Source organism: Mauremys mutica, chromosome 9, assembly GCF_020497125.1.
Source record: "Mauremys mutica isolate MM-2020 ecotype Southern chromosome 9, ASM2049712v1, whole genome shotgun sequence".
Taxonomy (NCBI): Eukaryota; Metazoa; Chordata; order Testudines; family Geoemydidae; genus Mauremys; species Mauremys mutica.
In genome coordinates this window covers 105,351,826-105,362,138 of record NC_059080.1, presented here as the reverse complement: position 1 = coordinate 105,362,138, position 10,313 = coordinate 105,351,826, and the positions used below count along the sequence as shown (strand labels likewise).

Here is a 10,313-nt window from a genome sequence, read left to right as displayed (position 1 = left end):
TAGTACTAAACGATAAACAAGAAATTAGCCAAGGCATGCTCAAGGCAGACACACTAGGGTTCTATCTCAGGCCGAGGGGTTCCATCTCAGGCTAAGGGCAGTTCACCTGTGCAGGCCTATAAAGTCTGCGAGTCTGGGTTCTTAGGTGGTGTGCGGCACAAGGAGGTATAGGACACCTGTATGGGCCAAACTGATTCTGCTAACAGAAAATCTCTAATCAAGAGCTTGAGAAGTGCATGCGCACATGAAGGGACTAAAGTGGAGCACTCCTAGATACACTACTCAAAGAAGAAAAGATGGTTCCTGTCTCACTGAAGTCGTCTCATCCTCTGGTGTGAAAATGTCCCTGGAAGGATCGGGCTAGAGAAGAGAGGGTGACTGGGGGAAAGGGAGAAAGATATCCTCCAGGGAAGTGCAAGTGTCCATAGATTCTGGTGTTTGGGGTGTTCTGACGAATGGGGCTGAGAATTCTGATGTGTCCCAAAAGACTGCAGTTGGGTGGTCCTTTGAGGGACGGGCCAGTACCGCCAAAGAGTCAGGTCCTGCATGGAGCCAGCAGATGTCAGTCCTTGTGCTTAGGAGTCAGATCCTTTTTCTTTTGCATTTTACCCTCTGACTGGGGGTTTTCAGTGTTCCTGAGCCCTTAGGATTTACATGCGAAGGCTCACCTGACCAGCTCAGGGAGGGACCTCGTCTTTTATGAACAGATCTGGATGGAGATCTGTCCTTGTGACTGTGGGAGTGCAGCCTACTTTCACTGGAAGCATTGCATGAGGAGTCCTTCGGCTTAGTAGCAGTAGTCTCTGCTCACAAGCTTGTGCTTGGAGGGGTGCTGTTTGTCTCTTGGGGCCAAAGTAGAGTGTAAGCATTCTGCCCCGCATCAGAGTGTGGTCTCAGCCTTTTCCATAAGGTGTTTCCTCAGTTGAAGCTCACGAGATTTGCATGTTCACGGAGGAAACGATCGACCGATGCGGCACATTGAAGATACCCAAATGGTAGAGGTGTTCGCTGATCACGGTGAAGGAGCAAGAGCAAGAGAGACGCTTCCTGAAACCCAGAACACTGGGCATAGTCCCAGACCCTGGGGAGGGACTCCCCAGTATGGGGAAAGAATGATACTAACTATACTATATTAAGTCAAACTATTTACTATATCTATTTATAGGCTATAAAGAAAAAACTGGAGAAATCTGTGGACACAGGGATTCTGACTCAGGTCATGCAGCTGTAAGGAGGAACTGGGGAGGATTTGGCTTGCACTGGCGCCTATGCCCTCAGTCTGGAGCATGAGAACTACTGCGCATGTTTGGGCCAACGGATGCGGCTTGTTAGAATTTCCAGTCTCTGGTGGATGGCAAGCATGAGTACCCATCTGTGGAATACATATAGGAACCAGGAATCAAAGAACCACCCAGCCTTAAAAGTCCCCTTGGGAATTCAATGTAGAAAGTTACATACACAAAACAATTACATTTTTTAAAAGTGGGTTTTATATTATCTTTCAAATGATTTATAGCTATTTTTTTAAAAACCCTTCACTGTCTTTGAAACAAGTGAGCTTCAGGTACATTGTTTTTACTCACATGATGTTTTCCACTGATTTGGGTTTAATAAAAATGGAGATTGGGTACAGCTGGGCTATCTGCAACCTCTTGATCGCATTGCCAGAAACATCAAGAATGCAGTGTTTCCCCTAAAGCAGAAGGGGGGAGGGGAGAGGGAAGAGAGTAAAGTCCTCAAGTTACACACGTGCATATTACATGCAATTTAGAAGTGAAAGCCTGGCCCCAATTAAATCAGTGGGAGTTTTTCCCACTGATGTCAATGGAATCAGGATTTCATCACCCTAAGAGTTTCCAATTGCAGTCAAATTTATTTCAGTAGTACACACTGATTAAAAAAATTATATCTAAGGATAAGGCACTATTCCAATCAAAACGCCAGCCTTTAGAGTTGTGTTGGCCTTAACTAGTCCTAATGAATATGGGTTGATAATACTTTGTTTTATAACTGGAAGTGACACTGGCCTGTACAATGCCCTACTTTTCACATATCTGTCACATATGTAATGCAGTGTCACTATTTCAAGAAATTACCCTGCCTTTTAATATTGGTTGGGGATTTTCTTCTCTAGGTTTTAGATGTACTAGAGGATTGCACATTTTGTTCCTTCTAAGCATACTAGGCTTAGTGAACAGCACATACCAGGTGCTTCTTGCATTCATCCATTCCTCCCACAAACTCCACATGTGTCGCCCACCTTTCTCCCTCTATTTTAGGGAAGTTTGTTCCAATGTAATCACCTTCACTGCTAAAATTTGTGCCTTATTTCTAATCTGAATTTGTCTTCAATTTCCAGTCATTAATTCTTTTTATGCCTTTCTCCACTAGATTAAATAGCCCTTTAGTACCTGTGATTTTCTTCCCATGAAGGCATTAATACACTAATCAAGTCAACTCTCAATTTTCTTTTGCATTAGCTAAACAAATGTAGCCCTTTAAATCTCACACAGTAAGGCTTTTTTGCAGCTCCTGAATAATTTTTGTTTTCTTTCTGTACACTCTCAAATTTTTCGGCATTCTTTTTAGAATGTGAACACCAGAACTGTATGCAGTACTCCAGTACTACTCTCTCTTATTCTGTATACAGAGGTGAAATCACTTCCCTACTCTTGCTCACAATGCTCCTGTGTTTATAGAGCCAAAGATTGGATTAGCTTGTTTTGCTACAGCATTGTATTGGAAGCTTATGTTGAGTTGTTTGTTTACTATGATCCCTAAATCCTTTTCATGCATTTGGCTGTATTAAAATGCATTTTTAATAAAATAAACACTAGGAACACCTTCATTCGATGATAGCTGCCCTCTGACTGCTATTTTTTGAAATCTGTCAGCTAGTTCTTAATCCAGCTACTGTGGACTTTATTGAAATTGTATAGTGCTTAAGTTTTTAATCAGAATGTCATGCGGCACTAAGTCAAGTGCCTTTCAAAACTTTAAGTATATTACATCTCTGCAGTTACCTTTATCAACCAAACTTGCAGAGTGCAAGTTTGAAGAAGATGGACTACGTCTTGCTTTTTCGTATTTATTAGAGATGGATTACTAAGTGTTGGGAGTGTGTTACTGATAGCACCGTAGGCAATATGAACATTGAAAGGAATGCAGAGGTCTTTCCCTTTAACTTTTTATTTCCATTCTTTTAAGGTTTTGGGTGGATGAGGTGTGTCCTGATGTAACTTTAACTGTAACTAAATGCACTTTTTGTTTGTGAATAGACAAGATCTTAATAATATGAGACATCACTATATCACTCTGTTAAATCCTTGCTAGAGGAAATAGATTTTTGTGTGTGAAGGAGCAAGGGTTTTTCTGTAAATGATAGTATTAAAATAGTGGATAGAATTGGTTGTATATATATATAAATTATAGCATTCCTATTCCCTGTTTAAGCAGCAAAGAGTCCTGTGGCACATTATAGACTAACAGACGTATTGAAGCATGAGCTTTCGTGGGTGAATACCCACTTCGTCTTGTATTCGACGAAGTGGGTATTCACTCATGAAAGCTCATGCTCCAATACGTCTGTTAGTCTATAAGATGCCACAGGACTCTTTGCTGCTTTTACAGATCCAGACTAACACGGCTACTTGATCCTATTCTCTGTTTATAATTCTAAGTATTTATGCTATTTATTATGCATGTTCAGAGGAGCATGGTATATAAACGAAGACCTACCCATATAGCTGTGAAACTTAAAAATATCATTTCAGAAAATGGAAGTCTCACACTGGCACTAGATTTACCTTTTCTGCTACTTCCCGCACTGACTGGACACTTGTTCCATAAAGGTGATTGTTGTACTGGCCAGCCTCAATGAATTTGTGATCCTGAATATCCTTCTCCATTTGCTCTCGAGAGGTGACAAAGTGGTAATCTCGGCCATCCACCTCATAATCTCGTTTTGGTCTGGTAGTATCTTTAAAGATAAGTAGAGCTCTTTAAGCAGAAAACTACAACTTTTACCACAAATTAAATGTTTTCTACAATACCTGAAAGCAAATATTTCCAGAGAATGTCTTCCATTTATAGTGTAAAATTGTTAAATGAGAAATGGATACAAATTTAACACTTAAATAATTTTAGGAGGTAAAGACATGTCACAATATAAAAATTATTGAGCTTCAACACAGAGAGGTCACAGAAGGACTATGACAGCACTTATTTGATTAAATTCACTATGGTATTTGCTGGGACTTACGTGGAACACATGATCCAAATTTGTCTGGAAATTCTGAGATTAAATCATCATTTATTCTGTCTTTCATGGGTCCCAAAACAATCACTGGCCGAGTGTAATTGACTGTCAAAGATAGATTGATAATATTTCTTCATTATAGTCTGATCATTAAAACACCTTCAAATTTCACCAAAACAAGCTTTATTATAATTGTGATTATAGATTACAGTTATATTATATTATACCATTAAGATACAGGAGTACTTGTGGCACCTTAGAGACTAACAAATTTATTAAGATACAGTTGAAACAGACAACATTTATTCCTGGTGGGAGAAATTATAGAAGGTTGTAGGCCAATCTATACTCCTGGGGGAATTTTGTGTCACTGCGTGTGCGCAGAATTCATGTCCTCCGCAGATTTCTTTGCTTCCACACAGAAAAATGACTTTCTGACAGGGTAGCAAAGGGAAGCTGGAAGAACAGTCATGTACCACTCCCTAGCAGCACAGGTACATCATTTCAGGCAGCCGGCAGAGAGATAAATCACCACAGGGTTGGGGATACCCCAGCCAGTGGCTCCTGCCCTGAGCCGGGATCAGCTACTAGTCCCAGTCGGGCTGGAGGCAGAATTGGACTTCCTCTTCCCCTGCAAGGAATTGTTTGGGCTGTGCCAGACTCACCCACAGAAACCTCTCCCAGCTGCAGAAAGCTCAGCATCCTCCCTTGCTTCCTGACCACATAGCTTCTCAGCTGTGGGAGGAGGGGGTCACTGTACAGGGAGCTGCTCCCCCATCCACCCAACCCTCATGTATCTGGACTTCCAATACCCAGACACCTTTGCCAAGCCTCACCCGGTACATCCAGAACCCCCCATGCCCTTCATACCCAAATGCCACCCCACTGAACCTCAACCCCTGCATCTAGAGCCCCCCCTGCACCCAGATCCCCTACCACCCCATCCCCACCCCTGCACCCAGACCACCCCCTGCTGATCTCCCTAACTCAATCCGCCACCCTGATGAGCCCTACCCCCTACACCACCCTGAGCCCCCACATGCAGAAGCCCACACCACTGAACCCAAATAACTGCACCCAGACCCCCCACACCACCAAGCCCCACTTCCCCAGCACCCAGGCCCCCCGCTGATCTCCAACCACCTTCACCTGGAAGCCACTGCAGAGTCCCATTGCCCCTGCACCTGGAACCCCCCTAATGAACCTCTGTGCATCCAGATCCCCCCACACCTAGATACCACACTCAGCTGCCTGCACACAGATTGTCCCACACAGAATCCTCTCACCTCACACCTGGATCCCCCCACACTGAGCCCCTCCACACTTGGTCCTGCCTGGTTGAGCCTGCGTGCGCCACACCTGGTGCGCCTGGCACAGAGCCCTAGGGTGTTTCTGGGGCAAGCCCAGGCCTTGTGCTGTGTTAGGGTTGGGTGAAGCCTCACCGCTGAATCCATGTCCTGGGGATGGGGGGGGAGGAGGAGCTGCAGGGTTATTTTTATTATTTTTTATTTATTAACAAATAAAACTAGCAGAATTTTAAAATATTATGGATAGAATTTTTAATTTTTTGGCACAGAATGCCCTCAGGAGTAAATCTATATTGAAGTCAATGTGATCTGCTGAGTGCTCCACAGCTTGGAAAAATTGATCACTTATTTACGTGCTAAAGGGCAAGATTTCAAAAGAGCTCATCATCCAACAGCTACATTTATGAATCTAAATATAGTTGCTATATTTTCAGACTTGCTATTCTGAAAACAATGGGACCTGCAGGATGCTGAGTCTGATAAGATATTAAATCTGCATGTAATATCTTTGGGGACCAAATTGTATTACGTGTATGAATGGTTTATATACGCAACTCTGGGGTGGCGGGGAGAGTTTCCACAGCTCTACTAGGAACTATGACCAGTGCGAGGTGATTAAAGTGAATCACTTAGGTCTTAAATACCTCCAGAGAGGTACCACTCCCTGAGGAGGGTTGCATACACTGGTTCAAACTGGATTTTGCAGACACCAACAGATAAAGAAAGGGCTTTTGATTTAAAGCCAGATTTAAACTGACTCAGTTCCTTTTTTCTGATACAGCAAATAGACAGGACCTTCTTGTCCAAGGGCCCTCAACTCCTGCGAAAGGCTTGGAAAGACTTTGGCCTATTGGGGCCCTATAAGAGAGATGGGTAACCTCTTGTAAGCTTTTAGCATGTGTATCAGAACTTCCTTTTTTAAAAAAATGTTCTCTCCAATAATTTTACCCTAAAAATAAAGGTTCTTGCTTAGAAAGAGCTGCGTAGTAACTTGTACCTGCTGGCAATGCCCTCAGAGAAAGAAAACAAAGCATAGGTGCTGGCCTACAGGCAAACTGGCTTGCTGGGAATATTTCAGTGTAAGGCATGGGTCTCCACACAAGAGAGGTAATGGCTGGGAGTAATGCCTGATTGTCTTCTATGATGTGATAACAGGCTCTGTGGATATGGGGAAAGCAGTGGATGTGATATATCTTGACTTTAGCAAAGCTAAATATGGTCTCCCACAGTATTCTTGACAGCAAGTTAAAAAAGTATGGATTGGATGAATGCACTATAAGATGGATAGAAAGCTGACTAGATTGTCGGGCTCAACAGGCAGTGACCAATGGCTCAATGTCTAGTTGGCAGCTGGTATCAAGTGGCGTACCCCAGAGGTCGGTCCTGTGGCTGGTTTTGTTCAACATCTTTATTAAAAAGCGACAGAGAGTTCTGTGGCATCTTATAGATTAACAGACGTAATGGAGCATTAGCTTTCGTGGGTGAATACCCACTTCGTCGGATGCACGTGTATTCACCCACGAAAGCTTATGCTCCAATATGTCTGTTAGTCTATAATGTGCCACAGGACTCTTTGTCACTTTTTACAGATCCAGACTAACACAGCTACTCCTCTGATCTTTATTAAAGATCTGGATGATGGGATTCATTGCACCCTCAGCAAGTTTGCAGATGACACTAAGCTGGGTGGAGAGGTAGATAAGCTGGAGGGTAGAGATAAGGTCCAGAGTGACCTAGACAAATTGGAGGATTGGGCCAAAAGAAATCTGATGAGGTTCAACAAGGACAAGTGCCGAGTCCTGCACTTAGGAAGGAAGAATCCCATGCACTGCCTACAGACTAGGGACCGAATGGCTAGGCAGCAGTTCTGCAGAGAAGGACCTAGGGGTTACTGTGGATGAGAAGCTGGATATGAGTCGACAGTGTGTCCTTGTTGCCAAGAAGGGTAACGGCATTTTGGGCTGTATAAATAGGGGCATTGTCAGCAGATCGAGGGACGTGATAATTCCCCTCCATTCGATATTGGTGAGGCCTCATCTGGAGTATTGTGTCCAGTTTTGGTCCCCCCACTGAAGAAGAGATGTGGTAAAATTGGAGAGAGTCCAGCGGAGGGCAACGAAAATGATTAGGAGGCTGGGCATATGATTTATGAGGAGAGGCTGAGGGAACTGGGGTTATTTAGTCTGAAGAAGAGAAGAGTGAGTGGGGATTTGATAGTAGCCTTCAACCACCTGAAGGGGGGTTCCAAAGAGGATGGAGCTCGGCTGTTCTCAGTGGTGGCATATGACAGAACAAGAAGCAATGGTCTCAAGTTGCAGCGAGGGAGGTCTAGGTTGGATATTAGGAAAAACTATTTCACTAGGAGGGTGGTAAAGCACTGGAATGTGTTACCTAGGGAGGTGGTGGAATCTCCATCCTTAGAGGCTTTTAACGCCTGGCTTGACAAAGCCTTGGCTGGGATGATTTAGTTGCTGTTGGTTCTGCTTTGAGCAGGAGATTGGACTAGATGGCCTCCTGAGGTCTCTTCCAACCCTAATATTCTATGATAGGAAGATATTAGCCTATTTAAAAACAAGTAATCAAGCTCTATGATCTGACAGGATTCAAATTCAGATACAACTCTTAAACATAAATTATCCCTGTGTAAAGTCAGTGGTGTATAGATATTACTAGGGACTGGCACTCATTAGTATTAATGGCATTATAATGTATGTACTGGAATAATATTTTAATTCAAGTACTGTATAATAGGTTTTTGGGGTGTTAAGTGTAATGTCAGTGTCTAGAGACACTTGGAACATTTTGTCTGGTGGCACCTTAAAGACCAACAGATTTATTTGGGCATAAGCTTTCGTGGGTCTGAAGAAGTGGGTTTTTTACCCACGAAAGCTTATGCTCAAATAAATCCGTTAGTCTTTAAGATGACACGGGTCTCCTTGTTGTTTTTGTGGATACAGACTAACACGGCTACACCCTGATACTTGGAACTTTTTGATATCTTAATAAATTTTTTTTTTTTAATTTAATAGGTTCTACAAACCTTCTTGTTGGCTGACTGGTTCATAAGACAAGACGTATTCTTCTTGGCCACCTAAAAATTTAAACACATATGTAAGGAAATTTGCTGAAGTGGTAAGTAGCTTTTGTTTTAAAAAATTTGGCATACACGTAGAAAACTTTAGTTCTTTAATGAAAGAAAATTAGATCAGACAGTCCTCAACAAAATATGTCATGGTTATACTGATGAAGGAAGTTCTCTATAGAGTGATACATCAGAAAATCACAAATATAAGCCAAACAAAAATTTCATTATAAAATGGACATACCTGTTTTATTAAATACATAAAGTGTAAATAACCTTAGTTGCAGCATGAAGATTTTTATGGGAAATGTTAGCATGTTTAATTTACATCAAGCATGAGATAAGGGAAGTTTTAGGAACTATTAAATGCTCTTGCAAATGTTTTACTGAACACAATGCATCAATGCTGTCATTCACTGCTAGACGCAGAAGCACTTGCATTGAGATCCTTTCTACACTAGATAGTCAATATTTAGACTGCAGATTTTCTTGTTTTACATTTAAACAAAAAATGCCCCAAACTTGTATATGACTGTCTTAAGCTGTTGCATAAGCTTTTTCATAAATTGATATTTAGCCAAAATATCTGTATATAGTACAGTTCTTAATTAAGAAAAGGCATTTTTATACTGTATATGCAAAATAATGCTTATCAACACATTTTATTTATGACAAAGGAATTTTAAATTTGAACTTGGAAAGATGTAAATACTGAGACCGTTCTCAGCTCCGGAAAGCATATCAGCAGTGAATGAGAAAAAACAACAACTTAATATTGACCTTCAATAGCTGCAAGCATTTAAATGTCAAATGCAAGCATATGAAATATACTTCAGCTGCCATCACTGCACTATTAAAAAGTTTAGTGTTCAACATGATGAAAATTTTTCACAATACGATTTTATTAAAATTTATCAATCAAGTCAACTAATTGACAGACTATAAAATTAAAAATTCAAAAGCTAGCAATTCAGATTATACATTAATTATTCTTTAAACAAGATGTCCTTTTGAATATTCAACTAATACAACTAATAGCTTGCTTGGCTAATTTTTGGAGAATTCATTGAAGTTCATTATACACATTCATGTGTAATAAGTGACCTTAATCCTGCTACAATTGTATAGCAATGGATGACATCTGAAGGTCTTTCTAAATTCATATATTGCTATAAATATCCCCCACCCTCTTTTATTTCAAAGCAGAGAGCATGCTTTTTAAAAAAAACAACAACAAAGTTTGTAATTTCAGAGGAAATGGACATTACTTACCTCTCACTGGAGGTTCTTCAAGATGTGTGGTCCTATCTGTATTCCACACATGGGTACATATCGGCATCAGGCACATGAGTCTGGAAATTCTAGCAAATAGGGTCTATTGGTCCACATGCATGCCATAGATTTTCTTGTGCTCTGAACTGAGGGCATAAAGGGCAGCACAGACTGACACCTGTCCAGTTCCTTTTCTTATCGCAAATCTAGATGTGATCCACAGCAGAGGGGACAGATGGTGGGTAGAGGACCACACATCTTGAAGAACCACCATTCCAGTTGTAAGTAACCAACCTCCATTTCTTCTTCAAGTGATGGCCTCTACATGTATTCCACACGTGGGAGATTAGTAGGCAGTATTCAAGGAGGAAATGGTGGGATGCAGATGTTATGG

General features: G+C 41.5%; 1 protein-coding gene across 8 annotated transcripts in view; it reads right to left on the bottom strand.

Annotated features, from left to right (window-relative positions):
- Positions 1 to 1,560: 1,560 nt before the first annotated feature.
- DLG1 (discs large MAGUK scaffold protein 1) overlaps positions 1,561 to 10,313 on the bottom strand; it is a 740,792-nt gene continuing 732,039 nt past the window's right edge. For all 8 annotated transcript variants that reach the window (XM_045030010.1, XM_045030012.1, XM_045030020.1 and 5 more), the window contains 4 exons: positions 8,606 to 8,656; positions 4,262 to 4,363; positions 3,807 to 3,979; positions 1,561 to 1,693 (listed from right to left, as the gene is read on the bottom strand). In XM_045030010.1, the coding sequence (XP_044885945.1) occupies positions 1,580 to 1,693; positions 3,807 to 3,979; positions 4,262 to 4,363; positions 8,606 to 8,656 (440 nt within the window). In that variant the 3' untranslated portion in view covers positions 1,561 to 1,579. The remainder of the gene's footprint in view (positions 1,694 to 3,806; positions 3,980 to 4,261; positions 4,364 to 8,605; positions 8,657 to 10,313) is intronic.